The 27,336-nt window shown below is 38.4% G+C and overlaps 2 protein-coding genes and 1 non-coding gene across 8 annotated transcripts in view; 1 reads left to right on the forward strand and 2 right to left on the reverse strand.

Annotated features, from left to right (window-relative positions):
- The window catches only part of CAB39L (calcium binding protein 39 like), a 134,083-nt gene extending 120,934 nt beyond the window's left edge, over nucleotides 1–13,149 (reverse strand). Inside the window, exon 1 of one of the 2 annotated variants that reach the window (XM_017951243.2) lies at nucleotides 12,984–13,149. The gene's annotated coding sequence lies outside the window, so the exon portion shown is untranslated. The remainder of the gene's footprint in view (nucleotides 1–12,983) is intronic. The other variant, XM_017951244.2, reaches the window with a different exon arrangement.
- Nucleotides 9,796–9,901, reverse strand: LOC116270658. The gene has a single exon (XR_004178806.1). It is a non-coding gene; the product is annotated as a U6 spliceosomal RNA (small nuclear RNA).
- Nucleotides 13,150–13,746: 597 nt separating the features above from the next.
- SETDB2 (SET domain bifurcated histone lysine methyltransferase 2) overlaps nucleotides 13,747–27,336 on the forward strand; it is a 51,777-nt gene continuing 38,187 nt past the window's right edge. For all 5 annotated transcript variants that reach the window (XM_031655846.1, XM_021929623.1, XM_021929622.1 and 2 more), the window contains exons 1-2: nucleotides 13,747–13,862; nucleotides 18,817–19,176. In XM_031655846.1, coding sequence (XP_031511706.1) covers nucleotides 19,161–19,176 — 16 coding nt within the window. In that variant the 5' untranslated portion in view covers nucleotides 13,747–13,862; nucleotides 18,817–19,160. The remainder of the gene's footprint in view (nucleotides 13,863–18,816; nucleotides 19,177–27,336) is intronic.

Raw genomic sequence — 27,336 nt, forward strand, 5'->3', positions numbered from 1 at the left:
ATTTCCCCACAGTCTACAGGGCATATTGTGTAACTTTTGGATTTTGTTGAGAAACATTTTAGCATAGCTTTAATTTGTATTTTTCTTTGTATGACTGAAGGTGGAATATCTCTTATTTTATTTTATTTTATTTTATTTTTGAGACGAAGTCTTGCTGCGTTGCCCAGGCTAGAGTGCAGTGGCACAATCTGGGCTCACTGCAGCCTCCGCCTCCCAGGTTCAAGCAATTCTCCTCCCTCAGCCTCCCCAGTAGCTGGGATTATAGGTGCTCACCACTATGCCCAGCTAATTTTTGTATTTTTAGTAGAGGTGGGGTTTCACCATGTTGGCCAGGCTGGTCTCGAACTCCTGACCTCAAGTGATCTGCCTGCCTTGGCCTCCCAAAGTGCTAGGGTTACAGGTGTGAGCCACCACGCCCAGTCTGGAATATCTTTTATATGTCTGTCATGTGCATTTCTTTTTCATATCTTTGACCCATTTTCCTACTGGGTTGATGGTCTTATTTGTCTGGAATTTTAGGAAGTTGTCTTCACCAAGGAGGTTAGTTCTTTGTGATATAAGTCCAAATATTTTTCTCCGTTTTGTTGCTTGCCTTTTGACTTTGCTCATGGCATTTTTCACCATTTAAATACTTTTTTATTAATATAGTAGGATTTACCATGTTTTTTTTTTTATAAGAATGAGTCATAGGTATAAAATCCTTGGTTTACACCTTCATAGACTTTAAATTTGTTGTTCCATGGCTGTTTTGCTTTGTATGTTGCTGTTTAGAAGTCTGTTGCTAACCTCTCCTTTCTGTCTGGAAGCCCAGAGGAATTTTTCTTCATCATTTTGAAAGTCCAGTTGTTTTACTAGGACATGACTTGGAACTGACCATTCTGGATCAATTTTCCCAGTACACAATGAGCCTTTTCAACATGTAGATTGGAGTCATCTCTGATTTCCAGAATGCTTTCATGGATTGAAGCTTAACTATTAGCTTTGCTATTGTTTTTATCTTCTTAGGAACTCTACTTTTACTTATCTTCTATATTAATCACTTTCTATTACTTTTTAACCTTTCTTCATTTAATTTTCACTCTCTTAGTTGTTTGCATACCTTTTCTCAGTGCTTCTTATATTCAGTCCAATCTTTTCTATGTACTTTGGAATTTAGCTACATTTTTTTCTTTATGATTTTTTTTTTTTTTTTTGAGACAGGAGTCTCTCTATATTGCCCAGGCTGGCCTCAAACTCCTGGGCTCAAGCCTCTCAAATAGCTGGAACTACAGGCATGCACCACTGCATCTGGCTTTAACTTCATTTTAAAAGCCGATTTTTCTTCTGATGCATTTTATTTCCTGGGTTCAGTAAATTCACTCTTCATATCTTCCTCTTTTTGTCCATTTGTTTTGCAGTTTTGAATTTGGATTTGAGACTTTTTATCTCTACAGATGCTAGTTTAAGGCTATTTTAAATTCTTGTGCTGTAGTTTTGTGCTGTAGTTTTCTTTAGTGCTATAGTTGGATGTTTTGGGAAGACTTTTCATCAACTAAAATTTGTTAAAAACTTTTTTTCTTATTTTTTGTAGAGACTAGGTCTCATTATACTGCCCAGGCTGGACTCAAACTCCTGGGCTCAAGTGATCCACCCACCTTGGCCTCTCAAAGGGTTGGGATTACAGCCGTGAGCCACTGTGTCCGGCCCAGTTGAAATGTTTTGACTATTGTTTTGTTTTCTAGCTAAAGTAACTTTATATAGATGTTGCCTGCCATCTTCTGTTCATCTTGAAGTATTTTACTTTCCCTAAACCAGATATAGTTGTGTACAGGCAAAAGCAAGGAATTTAGATAACTTAACTGGATTTTTTAGTCAATAGTACCTAATAAAGTTTTTTTTTGTTTGTTTTTAATTAATGACTCCTTTTTGGGTGGGAGAAATGATTATCTATTTTCTATTATGTTTCACCAAGATTCTTAATTTCTACTACCTCTTCTCTTTATCACCAAGGCTCCAGGTAGATGGTGATCCTTCCAAGGCACCCTCTTTCCTTTCCCCAGAAGCAGTACTTTCCCGAGACTGCCTCTTTGGTCTCAATTTCTTTCAAGTCTCTTATTTCGTCTAATGGATCTCACACCTCTTCTCACTTCTCTATTCAGGGTGGGGCTTTCTTTTTCTCAGAATTAGCTGTATTCTGCTATCCCCTAGGTCCCACAACCTCTCCTCATTTTTAGTCTCCACCTCACTCACCACTTCTCCATGGATTCTGCTAGACTGCAGTGTTGATTTCCCTGCATGCCCACAGACATTTTGCTAGCTATTAATGTATGCTTACATATCAATAAATTTGTATGGCTTTTCTCTTGTTAATCTACTGTTAGTTTAGTTCAGCCAACTCAGTTATCAAGCCTTCAAAAGGGAAATTTAAGCCTCCCTGCAAATTGCTGGTTATTATTTAATATTATTATTACTTTGACACAGGGTCTCACTCTGTTGTCCACGCTGGAGTGCAGTGGTGTAATCACAGCTCACTGTAGCCCTGACCTCCTGGGCTCAAGAGATCCTCTGACCTCTCAGCCTGCTAAGTACCTGGGACTACAGGTGTGTGCCACTATGCCCAGCTTTTTTTTTTTTTTTTTTTTTTTTTTTTTAAGAGATGAGGTCTCACCATTTTGCCCAGGCTGGTCTCAAACTTCTGGGCTCAAGCAATCTTCCTGCCTTGGCCCCGCAAAGTGCTGTGATTACAGGCATTAACCACCATGCCCAGCTGGTATTATTTTTATTAGTGTTCTACCTTGCACTTCTGAGTATGTTTAAGCTTCTACCTGTCAGTTTCAAGGGCTATCTTTTTGCTCCCAGCTAATTCCTAAGAGGCAAACAACTTTATTCTACTTCTCATTCACCCTCCTCTTTTCCTCCCATTTTTTTTTGTGGGTTATTTCTACAATGTCAGACCATGTAATATTTACATACTATTTTATCATCATTATCCCCACCTTTTAATCTTGATGCTACACACAAAATATATTCAATTTGCTCACCACCAGATCTTATGTTGAAGATTTTCCAATCATTTCTTGGTTGTCTGAAATCTGTTCTCTAGTATACCCTTCAGAAGGATCCATGGGAACAATTATAGTCATTTTCCTTGAACTATTTCATATTCATAAATGTTTGTCAATGCCCTGAATTCTTGAAGGGTAGTTTGGTGAGATAGGAATTATTTTATTTCTTTGAATAAATACTTTCTTAATATCTGACATAAAATGTTGCCACCAAAAATCCAATGATTTTCTTTGCAAGTGATCTGCTTTTTATTTCCCCCATCAATGTAAAAAGGATTTATTTTTCAAAATTCAGCAATTTTACAGGACCACATCTCAATGTTAACTGTTGTGGGTTAATTTCTCCAGGTTTACAGGGTGGCTTTCAACATATGTTACATTTAAACCTACTTTAATGTTAAGCATTCTTGAATTACAGTCCTAATAGCTGTTCTGGTCCATTGCTTTGGCTTACTTTATGTGTAAAATAAGTAACATAAAATTTACTGTTTTAAAGTATTCAATAAGTGGCATTAAGTATATTCAGTGTTACATAAACATCACCACAATCCTTTGGCTTACATTTGGGGAACTCCATTTATATTTATTCTGGCTCTCTTTGCCAGTCTTGTCACCTCTTGACTCCTTTTAAAAAATCTTTTTATTTTCTTCATTTTTCTATTTTTCTTATTGTACTTTCTGTGATGTATATGCTCTCTTGGTTTCTTTCTAATGTAATTACCATTTTAAACTGTCTCCTTTTTCTTAATCTTTTATTGAATTTTGTCTGCTCTCATTGCACCTCCTTCTATGGTCTAGCCATCTCACTTTTTTTTCCCCCCCCTGAAAACATGGAAAAGGGTGAATTTTATTTACTTTTTTATAATTTCAAGTTTTCTTTTAGATTTGGGGGTACACGTGCAGGTTTGTTACATGGGTATAGTGTATAGTGTGTAATGATGAAGTCTGGAGTATGACTGATCCTGTCATCCAGGTACTGGGCATTGTACCCAACAGTTAGTTTTTCAACCCTTATTGCATTCCTTCCCTGCATAGTATTCCATGGTTTATATGTAACCAATCCATCCCTGATGGACACACAGGTTGATTCCACATCTTTGCTATTGTGACTAGCACTATGATGAACACATGAGTGCATGTATCTTTTTGGTAGAACAATTTCTTTTGGATATACACCCAATAATGGGATTGCTGGTCAAATGGTAGTTCTGAGTTCTTTGAGAAACCTTCAAACTGATTTCCACAGTGGCTGAACTAATTTACAATGCCACCAACCGTGCGTAAGTGTTCGTTTTTCTCTGCAGCCTCGCCCACATATGTTGTTTTTTGACTTTTTAATAACAGCCATTCTGACTGGTGTGAGATGATGTCTCATTATGGTTTTGATTTGCATTTCTCTGGTGATTAGTGATGTGGAACTTTCTTTTATCTGTTTATTGGCTACTTGTTCTTTTGAGAAGTATCTGTTGATGTCTTTTGACCACTTTTTAATGGGGTTTCTTTTTTTGCTTGTTAACTTCCTTATAGATTCTGGATATTAGACCTTTGTCAGATGCATAGTTTGCAAACATTTTCTCTTATTCTATAGGTTATCTGTTTGCTCTGTTAATAGTTTCTTTTACTGTGCAGAAGCTCTTTAGTTTAATTAGGTCCTACTTGTCAACTTTTGTTTTTGTTGCAATTGCTTTTGAGGACTTAGTCATAAATTCTTTCCCAAGGCTGATGCCCAGAATGTTTCCTAGATTTTTTTCCTAGGATTCTTACAGTTTGAGTTCTTACATTTAAATCTTTAATATATCTTGAATTGATTTTTGTATGTGGTGTAGGGTAGAAGTCCAGTTTTAGTCTTCCATGCATGGCTAGCCAGTTTTCCCAGCACCATTTATTGAATAGGAAGTTCTTTCTCCGTTGCTTCCTTTTGTCAATTTTGTTGACAATCAGATGGCTGTGGGTGGACAGCTCTATTTCTGGGTTCTCTATTCTGCTCCATTGGCCTATACGTCTGTTTTTGTACCAGTACCATGCTGTTTTGGTTACTGTAGCCTCAAAGTATAGTTTGAAACAATCTACACATTCAACAGCACTGAATGTGTAGATTGTTTTGGGCAGTATGGAGATTTTAATGATATTGATTCTTCCAATCTATGAACATGGAGTGTTTTTCCATTTCTTTGTGTCATCAATGATTTCTTTCAGCAGTGTCTTGTAGTTCTTGTAGAGTTCTTTCACCTCCTTGGTTAGAGGTATTCCTAGGCAGAGAGAGTGTGTGTGTGTGTGTGTGTGTGTGTGTGTGTCTATCATAAACAGGATTGCATTCTTGATTTGGCTCTCAGCTCCAACATTATTGGTGTAGAAATGCTACCAATTTTTGCACAGAGTTTGTATCTTGAAACTTACTGAAGTTATCAGTTCCAAGAGCCTTTGGTGGAGTCTTTAGGGTTTTCCAGGTATACAATCAGATCATCAGCGAAGATAGTCTGACTTCTTTTCCTATGCAGATGCCTTTTGTTTCTCTTGCCTGATTGCTCTGGCTAGAACTTCCTACCTATCTCATGTCTGAGCTATTCTTATTTCTGATTTATGTGGTTCTTTCAAAGATTTCATCTTTTACTTAAATTCTCTTAGCTTATTCTGAAATATTTAGATTGTCATTTTCATCTGCTTTGTGGCCACATTTTTGGGGTATGTTTTCATAATCTCATGTAATGTTTTATGGCTTATTTTGATGATTTTCTTATAATAATTTAGTATATATATTCCATTTTCCCATGTATTTATATAACTATATACTAAAAGGAGGTTCCAGGCTAGGTACGGTGGCTTATGCCTATAATGCTAGCACTTCGGGAAGCCAAGGCAGGAGGATCACTTGAGTCCAGGAGTTTGAGACCAGCCTGGGTAACACAGAGAGATGCCATGTCTACAAAAAATTAGCCAGGCATGGTGGCACGTATCTATAGTGTCAGCTACTCTTTAGGCTGAGGAGGGAGGTTCACTTGAGCCTGGCGGGTCAAGGCTATAGCAAGCTGTGATCATGCCACTGTATTCCAACCTGGGAAACATAGCAAGATCCCATCTCTAAAGAAAATAAAAAGGAGGTTCCTATGTTACTGTATGGACATGCTGGAGTTTTAAAAAAAATCTATTTCTTAGTGGAATCCGGTTGTTTCCAGTTTTGGCCAATTACAAATAAAATTGCTATAAATATTTGCAGAGCAGCCAATATAGGTTTTCATTTCACTTTTCATCACAGAAGCACAATCATCAAAGGGGAAATCAAAACCACAATGAGATACCCCTCCATACCTCATATAAAGGCTAAAAATTTTAACTGATAATGCCAAGTGCTGACAAGGATGAAAAACTACTGGAACTCTCTTATCTTGCTGGTAGATTTCAATCTAGAGTGGGCTTGCTAGATCATGTGATAAGGATACGTTTAATTTTATAACAAACTGTCAAATTGTCTTCTAGGTGGCTGTACTATTTGCAGTCTCACCAGCAAGACTAAGGTTTCTCCTTGTTTTGCATCCTTGCCAGGAAATGTATTGTTTGTTTTGACATTCTGAATAACAGGTTGTGTACTAGTATCTCACTGTGGTTTTAATTTGCATTTTTCCAATGATGGTGGTTTTAATTTGCATTTTCCCAATGACTATTCTATACTTTTTTCATTTAACACAAAATGGTAACCACTTTCCTATGTCATTCAGTAGCCTATGTCACTACCCTTTGAAAATGTTCCTTTTAAAAGACTGAAAAATATAATGATGGAATGTGTCATAATTTATAAAACCATTCTTCTACCATGAGATATTTGTTATTTCCAATTTTTCACTAGTACAAAATTACACTGTGATTATAAAGCTTTGATTCTATCTCTACTTCCTTACAAGTTTCTTAGAAAAGGTCAAAAGGTATATGAACTTTTGTTTCTTGATGCATTTTGACAAACTGCTTTCTAAAAAAGTTATACAAGTGTAGTTTTGTACAGTGACTAAGGATTTCTATCTCCCTATATCACATACTATATTATTTTATAGAGGTTTAAGAAATAATTTCATTATTTCTTTAATTACAATTGTTTTTCATGTAAGCCATTTGTTCTTGTTATCATAAGCTTATTTATGTAGTTTGTTCATTTTCTATCAGGGTATTGGTGTTTTCATTTGTTGATTTGTAAGAGATGAGCACATTCTCCAAAGGTATAGATTACACTTTTCACGTAAAGCCTAATAGGCCTACTCTGGCAGCTTCTCACTCCATTCTTTATTCAACTTGAAATATACTTCAAATGAGCAAACATTTATCAAATGTCAACTGCATACAAAACACTTTGTTAGACTCCAGAAGGAGTCCTGCCTCCCAAGGAGTTATTTTGCTTCTCACATTATAAAATATGCATACATTAAGAATTTGAGTACAGCAAACCCTTGAACAACAATGGGGATGAGAGGTACACTCCCTACCCCATGCAGTCTCCTGCTCCCCCAATAACTAACAGCCTACTGTTGACTAGAAACCTTACTGATAACATAAAGAATCTATTAACACATTTTGCATTTTGCAAAATATAGAACATTTTCCCATCTGCAGGTGTAGCCGCAGCTTCATGAATTTTCTTTCTTCTTCCTCTTTTTTTTTTTTTTTTTTTTTAACAACGATCCTTATGTTGGATTCATTTATCTTGAAATGGCAGGCAAAAGCAGCTTCAGACCTTAATCTACAGTACATATGAAGCACTTAAACTGTTTCTTTTAATGTCATGACTTTTCTCTGCTTCCTGCAGGGACTTCCAGCATCACTAGAGGTACTTTGTATGGGTCCCATGGTGTTATTCAAGGTTTATGGTACTGCACTAACCATGAAAAATATGTGAGAACTGCAAGATCACTTTACACTGCCATGCACAATTTACTGGAGTGATGAGCTGCTCACATGGAGATGATCAGCATCACAGGGCTTTTCAAGCAGATACTCACAGCACTTCACTTCACTACAATAGCAACCAGAGAGACCTACAAAATTATTGCGGTAGTACAGTAAGTACCACAGTCATTTACCATGACTGCAGTCATTTATGCAGTTATGGTTTAATACTGCATCCTTACACTTTACATTTCTCTCCACTACTAATGGTGCCAAGTACAACCTGCATTTGTGTAAGTTTTGGTAAATTTTAATTTTTTTATAAGAGATTTGTGTATATTTTATGGGAGTAAATAAAATACACCAATATCTACATATATTTTATGCATTCATGTCTTTTTCTTAATTTTTTCAATATTTCCAAGCTACGTGGCTCATGTGTGAGTTTTTTCAAACTGTCACAAATCTCCAAAAAAAATTTCCAACATATTTATTGAAAAAATGTTGTGTATAAGAGGACCCAAATAGGTAAAACCCATGCTGTTCAAGGGTCAACTGTACAGAGTAAAAAAAGATTGTGATTGAATGAAATCTGTCTATATTTCAAGGAGGCGGCCAGTGCAGTGGCTCGTGCCTGTAATTCCAGCACGTTGGGAGACGGAGGTGGGAGGATCACTTGAGCCCAAGAGATCAAGACCAGCCCAACACAGGGAGACCCTGTCTCTACAAAAAAAAAAAAAAAAAAAAAATTTTAATTGGCTGAGCATGGTGGCACGTATCTGTGGTCCCAGCTACTAGGGAGGCTGAGGTGGGAAGATCGCTTGAGCCCAGTCAAAGCTGCAGTGAGCCAAGATCGCATCACTGCACTCCAACCTAAGTGACAGGGAGACTTTGCCTCAAAAACAAACAAACAAACAAAAAGGAGGAAGCTGTTGATCTAAGCATCAATTACTTTCGAAAGAATGTGGTCTGGACGCAGTGGCTCATGCCTGTAATCCCAGCACTTTGGGAGATTGGGTGGATCACTTGAGGCCAGGAGTTCGAGACCAGCCTGGCCAACATGGTGAAACCCGTCTCTACTAAAAATACAAAGATTAGCCGGGCATGGTGGTGGGTGACTGTAACCCAGTTACTCAGGAGGCCGGGGCAGAAGAATTGCTTGAACCCAGGAGGCAGAGGGTGCAGTGAGCTGTGATCGCACCGTTGCACTCCAGCCTGGGCAACAGAGCGAGACCACGTTTCAAAAAAACAAAAAAAAAGTGATTTTTGGCTGCAGGAACCATTTCTACAGAGAGAAATGCAAAGTACAAAGTAGGCCCCAGGACTGCAAGTAACAATATAGGCCACAAGCACAGTATTTGAAAGGCACAAGTTACCCTCCTCTCTCCGCAATAGAACTGTCAGGAACCTGAAAGAACAATTAAAAGCTCATGAAATCCTAACAGCAGTAATACAACTGTTACTTAAAAATTTTCCTGTGACAATGTAAAAATGACCTTTAAAAAATTAAGGCAGTGAAATAAAATCCTACTCCTACTACCACTTGCAAATATTGTGTCCCCTACCATAACACATTTTACCCTTCAATTTAAGCATGTACTATATAACAGTAGGATGTGAAGCAGTCATCTTGGTCCTCAAGATACAGCTGCATTAAGAATAGCAGAGCAATATGCTAGGGGTGTGGGCCCCTGACAACTGTGTGTAGGAAAGCCACCTGATCAGCTCATATTTTTCCATTGGAAAAAATTGTATTAAGGCCACAATTATTTTTAAATTTCTCCATTACAGTAGCCAAACCTCTATCTTAAGTAACAGAAATTCCAAACTGAGGAGTGTGGGCTTTGTGAATAATACAATGTCATATAAAATGTTTGGTTTTTTAAATACAGAATGCTTTGCAAATTTGCATGTAATCTTTGCAGAGGAGCCATGCTAATCTTCTCCGTATAGTTCCAATTTTAGTGTATGTGCTGCTAAGGGAGCACTAAGATTTCTTTTTTTTATTTCCTGGCTTCTAGAAATGAAAAAATGTTTTTTATTTTAAAACTTTTTTTTTTTTTGAGACAGAGTCTAGTTCTGTGTGCAGTGGCACAATCAAGGCTCCCTGCAGTCTCAACCTCCTGGGCTCAGGTGATCCTACCTCAGCCTCCCAAGAAGCTGGGACTGCAGGCACATGCCTCCATACCTGGCTAACCTTTTGTATTTTTGGTAAAGATAGCATTTTACCACGGTGCCCAGCTGGTCTCTATCTCCGGGGCCCAAGCAATCCCCCAGCCTCGGCCTCCAAACTGCAAGGATTACAAGTGTGAGCCACCACGCCTGGCCTAAAATGTTTTTTTAAAAAAGAAAAATAGAAGCTAAATTAAGGCAGTGACCGTGAGAGTAGAAAGATGAAAAGGAAAGGCATTTTGGAGACTGAAGCTACCCAGCTGGACAAAAGAAAAAGGTAAGGATTTGAAGTTTTAAATCTTAACCACATAGAAGATGCCTGTACCTACTTTGGGAGGCCGAGGTGGGCAGATCACTTGAGGTCAGGAGTTCGAGACCAGCCTGGCCAACATGGTGAAATCCTGTCTACACTAAAAACACAAAAATTAGCTGAGTGTGGTGGCACACACCTGTGGTCCCAGCTACAGGCACAAGAATCACTTGAACCTGGGAGGCAGAGGTTGCAGTGAGCTGAGATCACACCACTGCACACTCTAGCATGGACAACAGAGCAAGACTCTGTCTCCAGAAAAAAAAAAAAAAAAAAAAGGATTTTATGTGCCTTCAAGAAAACAATGGCAAATAGAGCATTATCGCTTGAGGACTCACCTTAGTTATCTAAATTTTCTGCCTTTAAAATTTTTTTGTAAAGACCAAGGATTACGAACCTATCCTTAACATTATTTGTATGTTTAAATTGGATACAATAATACATTTAATCCAAATTGAAAGTCAAGTGTTCCAGGAAGCAGATTCAACGATTATTTTTCAATTAGGCTAAAAAAAAAAAAAAGGTATATCCATACCTCCCAATTACTGCATTCTTTTACTGACTCATTGAACAATTATATTATCTAATATATGCAGTGAATGAGATACCAATGTTTTAGCATTTGTATCTAAATGCTAAACAGCATTATTATTTAGTACTGACCTCCTACTGTTATTGATGTTTCTTACCCAGGATCTTTCAGCTGATCTTGATAACTTTTCCTGACATGTACTTTAGCTACCAAATCCACACCACTTTATCGATACCTGAATTCTTGCAACTTAGGTTTTATAAGGTCCTTCAATAAAAAAAGGAATTAAAAATGTGTTTTATATTTATTTTGAGTTGGGATCTCACTCTATTGCCCAGGCTGAGTGCAGTGGTTGGCTCCCTGCAGCCTCAAACTCTCATCTCTGCCTCCTCAGTAGCTAGGACAACAGGCACATGACACCATACCCAGCTATTTTTTGGCTTTTATTGTAGACATGGGTCTCGCTGTTCCCCAGGCTGGTCTCGAACCCCTGGCCTTAAGGAATCCTCCCTCCTTAGCCTCCTAAAGCGCTGGGATTACAGGCGTTAAGCCATGGAGCCCTGCCCAAACTGAATTTTAAATTCATCAGTTAGGCCCAGTGCAGTGGCTCACACCTGTAATCCCAGCACTTTGGGAGGCTGAGGCGGGCAGATCGCCTAAGGTCAGGAGTTCAAGACCAGCCTGGCCAACATGGTGAAACCCCATCTCTACTAAAAATACAAAAATTAGCTGGGCAGGGTGGCTGGTGTCTGTAGTCCCAGCTACTCAAGAGGTTGAAGCAGGAGAATCGCTTGAACCAGGGAGGCAGAGGTTGCAGTGAGCCGAGATTGCACCATTACACTTTGCACTCCAGCCTGGGCGACAAAAACAAACAAACAAACATCAATTATTTTGCTGTTTGTTTTGTTGTTTAGTATTCCTGATGGGAGATGTCTTTATCATGTATTGTTGATTCGGTTGTTCATCAGTTAATGCTGAATAACTGAAATCTAAGCTCAAGGCAATAATATATTGGCTTTCTTTTCATGCAAGTCAAACTGCTAAAATCTACCACAAAATATTAGCCTTTCATCAGCTTGCTCTTCAGATCCAATACATTTTCCCCTCAAATGAAAGACAATGCATGCCGTCCATTACAATGCTTAAAAAAAAAAAAAAAAAAAAAGAGAGGAAGGAAAACGAGGTTAAGTCCTGTCTTCTTCCTTCCACCCAGAAAGAGCTCAGAAATTAAGGTGCTTTCCCTAACAAAGCCTCCTCCTGCTCCATGAAGTGACCAAGCACGTCATGGCAGACCCAGAGATTTATAATATATCGTTCTCGCGGAAATCAAGATTTGACAAAATTCTTCCTTCACGTCCCGTTTCCGCAAGACCACCACTTTCTAGCTTAAAATGAAGGAAAAAAAAAAAAAGACAGCTGTAGGAATGCTTGAATGCCCGCTAAAGAACAATCTTGCCCAAACGCAGAACTTGACCCCCACTATTACCAAAGGATGGTCTCAAAGAGTAACCCTCGCGAAGAGCAAACAGTTTAGCAGCCGCTCCCTCGAAAATGACGGAAGAGGAGGTCTCTTTTGAACCTGAGAATAGTAGTGAGGCACTCCCCTTCCATTACTAGCTTTGCTTCTCAATCAGGCAGTTCATCAGCTAGCCTCCTTTGTCAAAGGGGGTTGATGGCCAGAATCTTTGTGAGACAAAGATTACTAAAGAGCTCCCCGGAACTAAGGCGTGAATGTTAAGGCATCAAAGACACCGCCCAGCCCCCACAACGACCAACAAACCAAAACCTGGGATCCCTACTATTACCACCACCACAACCACCACCACAACTACCACCACCACCACTCCTCGCTCTCTCTAGCCAGGGATGAGACTCAGGCCCAGGAAGGAAACCCATCCTTTCCGCATGTGAGAAGGCGCTGGGTCTCCTCCCTTAGGCCTCTCCTCTACCCCAGTGTTCTCTCTGGACCCCTCCACTACGGCGAGACGCTATATAAGTTTTCAACCCCCAAGAAGCCCAGTCCCAGCCACACACAAGATGGCAGCCCCACACCTACCGGAGGAAACAGCTGCGCCACCACTCCAGTGATGCCGGCCTCTCGACTACGAGTAACTCCATTGGCCCAGCGAGAGAGCGCGATACAAGCCGAGAGCGCTAGCAGCCAATCGAGAGGCGGCGCGCTCGGGCGCCACTGCGGTGCCAGCGGTAAGCGCGCCGAGTCTCTGAGGCGTGAACCAGTAGGGAGTGCGACCAATCAATGGGCTCCAGGCTGGGTGGTGGGACGGCCGGCGTCCGACTCCTCCCATGTAGTGATCGCTTTAGGTGGATCGGCCTGGTCCCTGGCGGAGGTTCCGCCGTGCCTTATCCCCGGTGGAGGCGAGGCGGGACTGTTGTGGTTGAGATGAAGGCTAGTAAATGGTGAAGTACTTCCCGGCCAGAGGGCACCTGCGCTCGGGGGGTCTGGGCGGTTTGGCGTCAGAGGAGAGTCCCACCCGCGGAGGAACCCAGCCTCGCCAACGGAGCTGGCAGAGATCACTCCCCAGGTCAGGCGGGCAGCGTAGAAAACGCAGCGGAGCCAGGTGAAACCAAGGCACCGCGGTGGGTGACCCCCGACAGTTCCTCTAGCCGGGCGGTTCGGAGGACCTGACAACGCCGCGGAGGCCTCGTCCGCCCGAGCAGGGGCTGGACCCCAGCCCTTGCAGCCTCCCTTCTCCTGGCACCCAAGTACAGTCCTGGCTGCAGGAGGGGCCGCGGGCGCACTGAGTTCTCAACCTCCATTTCAGCCTGTCTGTCTGTCTGTCTCAGGGTGCAGCCTTTATGAGGTGATTCCTAAGCTGCTGGGAACGTGAGGCTGTCAAAGGGGCGGCAGGAAATGGACAGCAGTATAAAACCCAGAAGCAGAACTTGAAGGTTTAACCACTAGCCCATTTCACAGGTAAGATTACACGAGCCCTTAAATACAGCAAGTTCAGTCATTCATCCAGGATAACTGAGTTCAGATTAGATAGTAACACTTCTAACTCGCTATCAGCCGCAGCCCAATAAGTAATTAAGTAAGGAAAGATATGTAACTAACTGTGCTCTTTGGCATGTGGAAAGCTGCAGTGAGTTCTGTAAATATTAACGCATGAGGCCAAAGAGAGGAGTAACTTTGAAGAGGTCAAATGGAGTAACCAAAGCATAGGCTCTGAAACCATGCTGCCTGGTTCCTTATTTTGTGTCTGCCACTTATGGTATGACATGCCTTAGCTTCCTCATCAGCAAACGAGCTGCCAATGTAACCCACATGACTGTTAGGGGGATTAAATAAGAACACGTGAAATACTTAGAAGCGTGACTAACCCGTGGTTCTGTCGTTATAATTAAAACGTAAGGAGCCGATAGGAAATGGTCAGTGTGTTTTTAAGGCCTATTTTTAGAAACGAAGAGGGACCATGCATTGAAGCAAAGCAGACTGGCTTAATTATTATGCCAAAATGAAAAAGAAGGGGAAAAAAGTTTTTTAAGCCCATTTACTCTCTGAAATATTAACACTAGTTGTCTCTGGATGATGGGATGGTGTTTAAATTTTCTCTTTCATACTTTATTGTATTTTGCAGATTTTCTCCAGGAAACATGTTTCACTTTTGCACGTTTAGTTGTTTTCAAATTTTCAGGTGTGAACGCTGCTGAGAGCTGCTTAAAAACAAAGATACGGGCCGGCGCGGTTGCTCAGGCCTGTAATCCCCACACTTTGGGAGGCTGAGGCGGGCGGATCACCTCAGGTCAGGAGTTCAAGACCAGCCTGGCCAACATGGTGAAACCCCGTCTCTACTAAAAATACAAAAATTAGCCAGGCGTGTGGTGGCGGGCCCCTGTAATCCCAGCTACTCGGGAGGCTGAGGCAGGAGAATCGATTGAACCCGGGAGGCGGAGGCTGCATTGAGCTGAGATCACGTCACTGCACCCCAGCCTGGGTGACAGAGCGAGACTCCGTCCCAAAAAAAACAAAGCTATGGCCGTGCACGGTGGCTCACATCTGTAATCCCATCACTTTGGGAGGCCGGCGGGGCAGATCGCTTGAGTCCAGAGTTCAAGACCACCCTGGGCAATATAATGAGACCTCATGTCTAAAAAAAAAGTAAAATAAAACTATTACTGAATGTGCTTAAGTGGAAGTATAAATTGGTAGAACCTTTCTGGAAGAGAGTTTGACAATATGCTATAAAAAGCTTTAAAATGAAGAATTCCTTTTTGAACATTTATATATACTTAATTTTTAAAAAGTAAGTACACTTTTATTACAAAATTGATACCTTGTAGATAAAGAGCACAATCCAGATTTTGACCTTGAGTTTTTTCTTGCGTGTCAAGGTTATATTTTTCTCATAGAAACAGTTGAGTAGCTTCCCGTATTTTTCCTGCTTGGAAGTTCCTATATAATAAAAATTCTCTGTTCTTTGAAAGTTTTGTAGAAGGAATGTTCCCTCACTCCTCTCCCTCCCTACTCCTGCTGGAGACTTTGGTACAGAGCTGTCAAGTGTTTTTAATACTTACACCTTTTAATACTGTTACATATTCTATATAGGTGAATATATACGTTTGTATTTTTTTAGTGGAAAAATACCATACTACATCATTCTGTAGCTTTATTTCTTGACATTGGTTTTGCAGCCTGTACATGTTATTTATAGGTCATTATGTTATTTATGGATCGTTTCTTTTAGCTGCTGCATAGTGTTCCAGTGTATGACTCAGTTGATCTGTTAATATAAAATATTTCTCTTTGTCTCTTTTACTGGTCTTTTTGTTAAATCCTATTTTGTTTGATGTGTGCTGTATAGCACATTTTATTGCCATTCTCTTGAAAACATTAGGTTTCCAGTTTTTTGCCATACAATAATGCTGCAAGGAAAATCTTTGTGTTTTCTTGTGCACATGTACTATTTGTCAAGGATATTATACGTAAAAGTGGAATTGCTTGGTTTTAAGCTGTGAGCATTTTTAGTTTTAATAGGTCTTGCTAAATTTGCCTCCAAAATACCTCTACTAAATTATACATTCCACAGGTAGTTTATGAGAGTTAAGTTTGTCTACAGTTTCCTCCCACAAGAAGTATTTTCTGTTGGGTGCAGGGTTCTATACATTTTTTGGATTAAGCTTGTTAATTGTCATTTAAATCCTTTATACCCTGGTTTTTTGCCCACTTTATCTGTCAGTTTCTTGATTTGTTACTTTCTTATCAAATTGTGGATCTGTGCATTTTCCTTTTATTTAAATTTTGCTTTATATATTTCAGAGTGATGTTATTTGTACATAAAGGTTCATGAATATTAAATCTTACAGTGAATTGTTCTGTCAACATTGATTTTCATATTCAACTCTTATTTAATATGAATGTTTCTTCTTATAGTTGCAGATACGTCTTTTTCCAGTCTCTTCATTTTCAGCCTTGCTGTGACATTTTGTGTAACTTAAGTGGGTCTTTTATTTTAAAATATCATATCTAGGTTTTGCTTGCCATCCAATCTGAGAGTCTGTCCTTTAATAGGTAATTCACCTTTATTGTGATTACTGACATATTTTGACCTTATTCTTGTCATTATTTAATATGCTTCTCTTTGTATCTTTTATACCTTATTTTTCCACTTGTTTTTTGAGACACAGTCTTGCTCTGTTGCCCAGGCTGGAGTACAGTGGCGTGATCTTGGCTCACTGCAACCTCCACCTCCCGGGTTCAAGCACTTTTCCTCCCTCAGCCTCCCAAGTAGCCCAGATTACAGGTGCGCACCACCACACCCTGCTAATTTTTGTAATTTTAGTAGAGATGGGATTTTGCCATGTTGGCCAGGCTGATCTCAAACTCTTGACCTCAGGTGATCTGCCCACCTCGGCCTCCCAAAGCGCTGGAATCACTTTTATTTTTAACTGAGGTTAGCCCCAAGTTTTCTTTGTTCAGTTTTTTTTTTAGTAGACATTTCAACACAGTTCTTAAATTTATGTTTTCCTAACAAAGTGTACATTTAGTCAGTATTGATATGGCCCCTGTAAAAAGAATTTAGCATGCTTCTGCTTTGCTTTCTGTCATCTTGAAACAATCCCTTCCATCTCTCCTCCAAAAAAGAATATAGTCTCTCATTATATCTTTAAGAATTTTTGTTTTGTTATTAAATTCAGTTTATGTTTAACATTAATGTGTTTTACTCATTTATTTGCTCACTATTGCTGCTTATACCTCAGTGCTTTCTTGTAGGTTCATTTTTCATCATCAGATACTTATTTCTTTCACAGTCTCTGAGTGACTCTTTGAATGTCTGTAAATGTCTCTTTTTTCATCTTTAGTATGGAAAGATAGCTTGGCTGGATATAGAGTTCTGAGTTCATACTGACTTTTCTTTAACATTTTGCATCTGACATTTCTGATGAGAAATCTCATTACTAGTCTGATATACCTTCCTTTTAGATAGTCTACATTTTTCTGGAAACATCTAAGACTTTGTGGTTTTGATATTCTGAAGTTAGTCACGGTTTGTCTAGCGATGTGTATTAAGAATTTTATACTGGTTGGTACTCAGGGGATTCAGTTTGCTTATGTGTTTTCCAGTTCTGAGAAATTCTTGGTCATTATTGCCTCCTCTCCATTTTCTCAATTTTGTGCCTCCTCTTGTTTCTTTGCTCTGGGTTCTTGGTGAATTACTCAAATCAGTCTTCCAGCTTATTAACTGGCTCTTCATGTGAGTCTGTTCTGTCATTCAGTCATCTATTGAGTTTATTTCAACAACTGTTTTTATATCCAAGCTATCTAATTGACTTTTTTTCAAAATTGTATGTTATTTCATGGATGAGATTTCCTTCTTTAGCTCAGTCTCTTTCATAGTGTAGCCTTCTTCAGATGTTTGAGGACTCTTAGTTGTGCATTCACCTCCTCTGAGAGGATTCCTGCCCATAGTTTTGCTGCTGTGATTGTGGTTGCCATCATCTCTATAGCGTCCCATCTGTTTCCTTTCCCCAGAAAGGCCTCACAGACTTGGCCCTTAGAGAGTTCCCTTTTTGTTTTCAGCATGGCTATATATATATTTTTTAAATCTCCTAACATTTCCATGGTTTGGTGTAGAAGTGGCAGAAGAATTTACTGTATCTTGGCTAACATCTTGAGAATTTAAATTGTTGATCTATTTTTGACCTGTTACTCTATGTCTAGATATGTTATCCTAGGGAAATTGCCAGAGATAGGTATAAAGTATATCTACTTTATCATTATTTATTATACTAAAAATTAATCTATAAAGGAAAACAATCTAAATAATTGAATAGAGGTTTATGTTACTAATCAATATTTTATTAAAATTTAATTATTAAAATATTTAATGTACTATAATGTATGGGTTATTGACCAAAGTATGTTGTACAGCCAGTCGTATTAAAATATTAATGATGGAGGAAATGCAGGAAATGTTTTTAATGAAAGATTATAAAAAATTATATATACTGCAATCCAAATTTTGTTTTAAAACTACATTCTGAAATAATAACAATAATTGCCAGTATTCCTTGAATCTTTCATATGTCAGGCACTATTCTATGTAATTAAGTCTTGCCCTCAGAACAACCTGTGAGGTAGTTAGTATTATCCCCTTTTTAAAAGTTTTTATAAAAGACTTACAAAATGGAGATAGTTTAATTGTCAGTAATGTAAATACTAACAAATATATTAAATGTGGGTGATGGAATTGGGTGGGCCTTCTCTAATATTTCTACTTTCGATACTTTACATATTTTTTCCAGATAACATATGTTTTTTGTAATGGTTCATGCTGTTTTAGAAGATCAAGCTGTTATAGCAATATCTTATTTCCTTATATATATATAGTCCTTTACAAATATGCACTGTTTTTTATTGTTTTCCTTAGAGAATGTTTCATCCATTTGTGGACCAAAAGATGGAGTTGTTTTTTACTTTTACAAAGATAATGTTAATGATCTGATACCACTACAAATATTCACGGGATGAAGATTCATGGACTTGTCTTTTGGTTGGACTGTCACTCATTTCTGAAAGTTTCTTCAGCCACAATTTCTATTTGAAAATTCAAGTACCAAAGGATATCAGGTTTAGAATGGTATAATGATGTATTCTGTCTGAGGACTGCAAATTTCATAGAGACCACAGTTGGATTCCAGTGATACTCTCCAATCAAAGTGATTTGATAAACCTAATTTTGAAGCATTTTATATTTATAAACGACATCAAGAAATGGGAGAAAAAAATGGTAGGTTGAAGAACACATTGTTACTCTTTAAAAGTATATAGACAATGTAAGCTGATGTGGAATTGTCAAGGTTTTGCATTGCAAGGAACTTTTCTAAATTAGAGGGAATTAAGGGTTTATTCTCATATAGCCACCAATTTTGACTGTCTTTATCATTAATTGTGAAAAAAATTGACTGTTTTTTGAAAACCTTTTTTTTCTTCTTTTTTTTGAGATGGAGTCTCGCTCTGTCACCCAGGCTGTAGTGCAGTGGCGCAATCTCGGCTCACTGCAACCTCTTCCTCCCAGGATCAAGTGATTCTCCTGCCTCAGCCTCCTGAGTAGCTGGGATTACAGGCGCATGCCACCATGCCCAGCTAATTTTTTCTATTTTTAGTAGAGACGGGGTTTCACCATGTTGGTCAGGCTGCTCTTGAACTCCTGACCTCATGATCCGCCTGTCTTGGCCTCTCAAAGTGCTAGGAGTACAGGCGTGAGCCAGGTATACTTTTAGTGTTACAGAAAAATTGAGAGGATTGCAGAGTTCCAGTAACCTAGTACCCAGGTTTATCTGTGATTAACATTTTACATTTGGATGCTACATTTGTTACAATTAATGAACCAATATTGGCACATTATTATTAACTGAAGTCCATAGTGTATTCACCTTAGTTTTTACCTGATGTCTTTTTCCATTCCAAGATCCCATCCAGGACACCACATTACATTTACTTGTCATGTCTGCTTAGGCTCCTCCTAGCTGTGATAGTTTGTCAGACTTTTCTTGTTTTTGATTTTTTGGGGATTTTGTATCCGAATATTTTGTAAGATGCCCCTCTGTTGGAATTATTGTCTGATATTTTTCCATAATTTGACTGGAGTTATGGGTTTTGGGGAGTGTGATCTCAGAGGTAAAATGTCATTTTCATCACATCATATCAAGAGAACATGCTGTCAGCATGATTTCTCAGAGTTGATATTGAGCTTGATTAACGGAGCTTGAGCTGGCTAACGTAGGTGGTGTTCTCAAATTTCTCCACTGTAAAGTTGCTCTTTTTCTCCTGTTCTCTGCTATACTCTTTGGAAATAAATCACTATAGGCAGCCCACACTTAAGGAGTGGGGATTTTTGCCCTCCCTCCTTAAGTGTGGAATATCTACATTAATTATATTTGGAATATTTCTTTTTTTTTTTTTTTTTTTTGAGACGGAGTCTCGCTCTGTCGCCCAGGCTGGAGTGCAGTGGCCAGATCTCAGCTCACTACAAGCTCCACCTCCCGGGTTCACGCCATTCTCCTGCCTCAGCCTCCCGAGTAGCTGGGACTACAGGCGCCTGCCACCACGCCCGGCTGGTTTTTTGTACTTTTTTAGTAGAGACGGGGTTTCACCGGGTTAGCCAGGATGGTCTCGATCTCCTGACCTTGTGATCCGCCCATCTCGGCCTCCCAAAGTGCTGGGATTACAGGCTTGAGCCACCGCGCCCGGCCCATATTTGGAATATTTCTGTATGGGAGATTTATCTCTTATCTCTTCTTCCCCATTTATTTATTCAGTTAATCATTTATATCAGCATGGACTCATGGCTATTTATTTTATACTTTGAGTTACAAGTCAGTACTACTTTATTTATTTTGCTTTTCAAACTGTCCCCAGTTAGGCTATTGGGAGCTCTTTTAGTTGGCTCTTTCTTTGTTGTTTTTTTTAAGATGAAGTCTCACTCTGTTGCCCAGGCTCATGTGCAGTGGCGCAATCTTGGCTTACTGCAACCTGTGCCTCCCGGGTTCAAACAATTCTCTTGCCTCAGCCTCCTGAGGAGCTGGGATTACAGGTGTGTGCCACCACGCCCAGCTAATTTTTGTATTTTTAATAGAGACGGGGTTTCACCATATTGGCCAGGCTGGTCTCGAACTCCTACCTCAAGTGATCCACCCGCCTCAGCCTCCCAAAGCGCTGGGATTACAGGCGTGAACCACCATGCCTTGCTCGGTTGGCTCTTGTTTCCCTTTGATATACCCTCATCAGTGTAGGTATTTTTTATTTGTCTTTGTTTTATAGCACTTCCTTAATTTTTTTTGGCACTCAAAGATTGCTCTAGATTCATTTTGTGTATTTCTTGCCCATCTTAGAGTCAGCCATTTATTGAATGGTTCTGTCGATATTTTTATCAGAAAAAGGTGTTAGAAACCAAGATCTGGATGATAGGTGTATTTGTTGTTACCGGAGTGTCCTTGTTTATAGGCCCTTTCAGCTGGCAGAGCAAGGAAGTGTGTGTATGTATATATATATATATACACACACACACACTAACATATATACATAGCTCATGGCTATAAATATTTCTATATGTAACTGTTTGTATTTGCCTTAAGCTAAACATGAAATTATGCTGATGTTTCCAACTCTATTACCACATGAATCATTCTAGTCTCCTCTCCTTATCTGTATGCTCCCACTCCAGTAGTAAAAAACTTAGTTCCCATCACCCACCATCCATTTACTTAATCATTCAATTCCAGTGTATATACCTTGGCTGGGCACTGTGGCTTATGCCTATAATCCCAGCACTTTGAAAGGCCGAGGCCAGGAGTTAGACCAGCCTGGTAAACATGGCAAAATCCTGTCTCTACTAAAAAAAAAAATAATAGTAATAAAGTGGCACACGCCTATGTATAATCCGAGCTATTCCAGAGGCTGAGGCATGACAATTGCTTGAACCCAGGAGGCAGGGGTTGCAGTGAGCTGAGATCATGCCACCGTATTCCAGACTGGGTGACAGAGCAAGACTATCTAAAAAAAAAAAAAAAAAAAAAAAAAAAGAATTTTGACCCATCCCCAGGTGGGAAAATACTTTATCAACTAGAGTACAGTAAGTAAGTATGTGCAGTTACTTTTGCCTTTATTTTTACAGACTCCACTCATTTCCAAGGTTACTTAGATCAATACCTTTTCCACCCAGCCCTTGGTGAAGTTGTTTATACGTTTCTAATACAGTTAGATTCTCTTCATAGTCTGCATTCCTTATTGAGATCTGTGACGTCCTAAATGATTTTTAAAATTTGCGTACGTTAAAGTTCATTGTTTACCCTTTAAAATTCTGTGGGTTTTTACAACTGCATAATATTGTACATCTATAGTTATAGTATCATACTCAATAGTTTGAGTGCCTTTAACATAGATGTAATGTGTGGATTGTTATACAGATCATAGTACTGATTTCACCAGGCTGTGATCTAAGCCAGTGGTTCTCAATTTTTTTTTGGTCTCAGGATGACTTTATACTCTTTAGAGTATTTAAAACCCCAAAGAGCTTTTGTTTATGTGGGTAACATGTGTTGATACTTACTGTAATAGAAATTGAAACTGAAAAGTTTCAAAAAATATTGTCTCATTTTTAAGAAAATAATAAATCCAGCATGTTGAAAATATAAATAAAAACTATTTTCTAAAGCAAAAATATTAGTGAGAAGGATAACATTGTCTTACATTGTTAGAAATATCTTTAATAACTGGCTTGTTAGATTCTCATATCTGCTTCTACATTCAGTCTACTGTGATACTTCCTTTGGTTAAAATGAATAAAAGACAAGCTTCACACAAACAAGAAGCTGAAGAAGGAAGAGTATTTTAATAGCCTTTCATCTAATTGTGGATATTTTTCTTTGTTGACTCCAAAACTTAACAGGTAGTCATTCCTTAAAGGTTAGTTGCAGTGTGGAATCTGACATATCATTGAGTTTTTTTACACTGTTACATTAAAATCCATTGGTCTATCTTGCACTTTGAGTAGGTCTTTTACCATGTATGATTTTACATCATGTATTGACCACTTGTAAAATATTGGTTCAGAGAATTATGCAGATCTTCCAAATGTTGACACATTTAATCATATAATTTTAAAATCACATTTGTTATTATTGCTACTGATCTCATTTTAAAAGTGGTTAACTCTTCAGAAACTTTCAGGTTTGCCATGGCAGATACAAGGTTTTCAAAATTCTCATTTTCGTCCTGTAGCTTGAATTTTATCATTAGCAACAAATATTGTTAGTTTTGTCCTTCAAGTGATAGGCTGACTTTGCTCATATGCTAGACACCCAAGTCTGGAAAACTATAGTTTTATCAGTGGTTCTTTTAAGTAAAAATGGTTTTCATTTAAAAACAAAAAACAAAAAACAGGTAGTTTAGCTTATAAGTTAAACAATCCCACTAGTATTTTTTCTTGAGACAGCCGTTATACTATAATGGCTGTGCAAATCATTGTAATCATTTATGTTGTTTCATTAAAGATATACTTAGATGAAATTGGTGGTGAAGATCACAATGACTTACTGATAGTTTGATGCCACCACCTTGATTCATGCTGAGACACTAGCAATTTTACTCACCAGTGCCTTTGTACTATCAGATGATGTCAATACAATAAAAACAGCAAATGTCCTAATACTATTTTTTAAATAGTTTGTCCTTGTTTATTCTCTGAAATAATTTGGGTAGTCCTAGGGGTCCACAGACCACATTTTGCTAATCACAGGCTCAAAGATACCTTAGAGTTCCTCTAGACCAATACCCTAAAGCCTGTCACTATATATGTTTCTGTGTACTGAGGTCATTAGTAATGTATTTGGTAAGTATTTCATAAATACTTGTCTAGCAAATGATTCAGATCAGTATTATTCATGATCATTGTCTGTTTACAAAGACTGTCTAAAGTGAGATTGGTAGACGTACTATAACTATACCATTTACTTGGCTTCCTTCATGACAAGGCTGCTATACTTCTTGCCTCATGGTTATAGTCTTGCAATGAATAGTTATAACTGGCTAAATAAAAAAGAGAGTTTGAACAGATAATGAAGTTATCAGATGGTATTCTTCATTTCTGGGGGCAAATACCAGCAATATTAGTATCCTGAATTGATCTTCAATTCAAGTACCTGCTCCAGTATTCCTTGTAAATATCTTCTAATAAAATATACTGAAATATTTACAGTTCTAGGTTATAATGCTGAGCATGCATACAGTGCACAAAGAAGTGAAGATCAGGAGCAAGAAACTAAAATTGCTTATATTGTAGTAACTATGTCTACAGTCAAAATCAAAGTCACCCAGATGATTCTTGTGATACTCATTTAGTCTCCTTGTGCACAGAAGTTGTTAACTGGATCTATTAGTTTCATTTATCAGAAAGTTTGGTTACCTCTGATCAAGAAGGAAGACATGAGGAACAAGTGACATTTTAATGAGAATTAAACCTAGCAATATGAGATAATAAGGATGTCATAAGGAAAAACATATTTATTTAAAACCCAGAGCAAATAAATATGAATTGCTTAGTTACATTCATTTATTGTAGAAGCAGATTCAGTATTTTCTTTGATTGGCTTTGTTTTTTTAAATTGTATTACCAATGTCCTTTTTATTAATCAGTTCCAAGATTGAGCATTTACTCTGTTTACTTTTTAAATAACTCATTTTAAGTATTTCCTACCAGAATAATTTAGTAGCATGTATTGGCATTTCTAAGACTTTTTTTTTTTTTTTTTGTGAGAGTTTTGCTCTGTTACCCAGGCTGGAGTGCAGTGGCACGATCTCAGCCCACTGCAACCTCTGCCTCCTAGGTTCAAGCAGTTCTCATGCCTCATCCTCCCAAGTAGCTGGGACTACAGGCATATGCCACTATGCCCAGCTAACTTTTTTGTGTTTTTGGTAGAGATGGGGTGTCACTGTGTTGGCCGGGCATGTCTCAAACTCCTGGCCTCAAGTGATCTGCCTGCCTCAGCCTCCCAAAGCGCTGGGATTACAGGCATGAGCCACCACACCTAGCCTCTGAGACAATTTTAAATGAAAAAAAAAAAAAAAAAAAAATTCATTGAGTCCTGATTGCTGTCTTTTAGCATCACTGCTTTTTTTTCAGAACAGGACAGAATTATATGTGATTCCAGAATGCTTTAATGTTACCAAAGGCTATTTTTAAATACTTCCAAAAAACTTCAAAATACTTCAAAATACATCTCAGTGTCCACCTCTAATAAAGATAAATCCCTAGTAAGGAGTATTCCCTTCATATCTGTGAAGGGAAATGTAACAATAATCTATGAAGTGCTTTGAAAAATAATTTTGCCTAAAAGTGATTTTTGTTAATTATCAGTGAAAAACTTAATGATTTTAGGCACCCTGAGAAAGCCCTGCTTTACAAAAATATTTTTCTCATTAAGCTGATTGTTCTCTAAAATTCCACAATGAAAGATTAATCCCTTTTGCTCACTGCAGCCAAGAACTCCTGGGCTCAAGCAGTCCTCTCGCCTCAGCCTTCTGAGTAGCTTGGACCACAGGCATGTACCACCTCACCTGGCTGATTTTTTTATAGAGATGAGGTCTTGCTATGTTACCCATGCTGGTCTTGAACTCTTGGCCTCAAGTGATTCTCCTTTCTCAGTCTCCTAAAGTGCTGGGATTACAGGCCTGAGACACTGTGCCCAGTTTATTTCCATTTTATAGATGTGGTCACACAGTTAATAAATGGGTCAGAACTAGTATTCAGACCCAACTACACTTGAACTCCAAAGCCTAGGTTGTTAATCACCACTCTTCTTCTTTCCTTGGCTTCTGAGATACTGCTTTCCTGGGTTTCTCTTCCACCTCAGTCTCTATAGTTCCTTTTCCTTGTATTGTTCATGTTCTACATAAGACCCTTCTTATTCTGTATGTTCTCCCTATGGAATTACGTCTACTCTATGGCATCAGCAAGTATTTGTATGTTAATGACTCCAATTTGTATTTCTGAACCAGATCTTACTCTAGAGCCTATGCATCCAGTTTGTTCAGAGAGCCTCTTACTACTTGAATTTTTCACCTGTCCCTCTACCTTTATTCGTACCTTACTGAATAGCATTATTGTCCATATGATTGCCTGAGGCAAAAAGTGGAAATCATTCATGACTTCTCCCACTGCTACCTGAGTGATCTTTCTGGAAAACATAACTAATCACATCATAAGATCCATATACCTCTTGGGTAGCTTTCCATATAAAAGTTGCCTAGCATGGCACATAGGGCCTTCGTTGTCATGCCCCTACCTGCCTTTTAAGCACCAGTTCTCATCCATTTTGTCCTCTCACATTGCTCTTGTTTAAAATCTTGAAATCTTGTTTGAGCTGTGCTATGGGGAATTAGAAGTAAGCTTAGTCTTACGTAGTATACATCAGGCCAAAGTATTAGTAGGAAAACAACACCCCTCCAGAGGCTGCTGTGTTGGCAGCAGCACTAATTAGCCAAAGTCCCCTTTGGGAAAGGTGACTTTCCCGGCAGAAATTGAGACTTTGATACCTAAGCCCCTTATGCAAATTCTCCCTTCTTTGCCAAACTTGGAAGTTCTGGGTTTAACTTGTGTTAAGGAAAATGTATTTTTTGTAAGCCATCTGGACTGTCTACTCATTAATCCTCCCTGTGCCTACTCCAGTGACCTTTCTAAAATGTAATTATTACTATGTCTCTCCTTTGCTTAAGGCCCTATTCATTGATTTTACATAATTTTATACATTGTAACATTGTATAAATGAATTATGCTTAGCATTTTAGGTATTTTTGTTACTTTTAAACATGATGTGAGATTTAGCTTTTGCCTACTTATAATTGTTTTTCTTATGTTTTCAAGTTTGAAAGGATTGTTTCTTTAGGAAAATTTCAAAGTATTAGCTTACTGGGCATCAGAAATGTTGGCTCATTTATGTAACTTTCTCTGTAAAACTTTAAACATTAATTTGCTTCATGCAATTAAACGTACAGAAGACTTTTTTTAAAAGCAATATTGTTGAACATTTAGTTATTTCAGCAGCCATTGAGTTGTCTCATTCTGAAACCACACTCAGTGGAGATTATATCCCTAAGACTTTTAAAAGTGTATGTATAATCTATACATATACCTCACAACCACTCTCCAGTGAAGTCTTTCTTCCGTTTTCTAGTCAAGAAAGTGTCACTAAAGTTTTCAATATATATTTTAAAAATTAACAGAAATGGGTGAGACACTTAGATCATATTGTTTCTAGCTCTTTGTAAGGAAACATTACTAAAATATTTTCCTCAAGGAAAATGATAGACCAGATGAGTCTTGATCTTACTTAGAAACCAAGTAGATTGTTCTATAACATGTTCCTTAGATAAATTACAGTATTTTTCTATT

Source organism: Papio anubis, chromosome 15 (genome assembly GCF_008728515.1).
Source record: "Papio anubis isolate 15944 chromosome 15, Panubis1.0, whole genome shotgun sequence".
Taxonomy (NCBI): domain Eukaryota; kingdom Metazoa; phylum Chordata; class Mammalia; order Primates; family Cercopithecidae; genus Papio; species Papio anubis.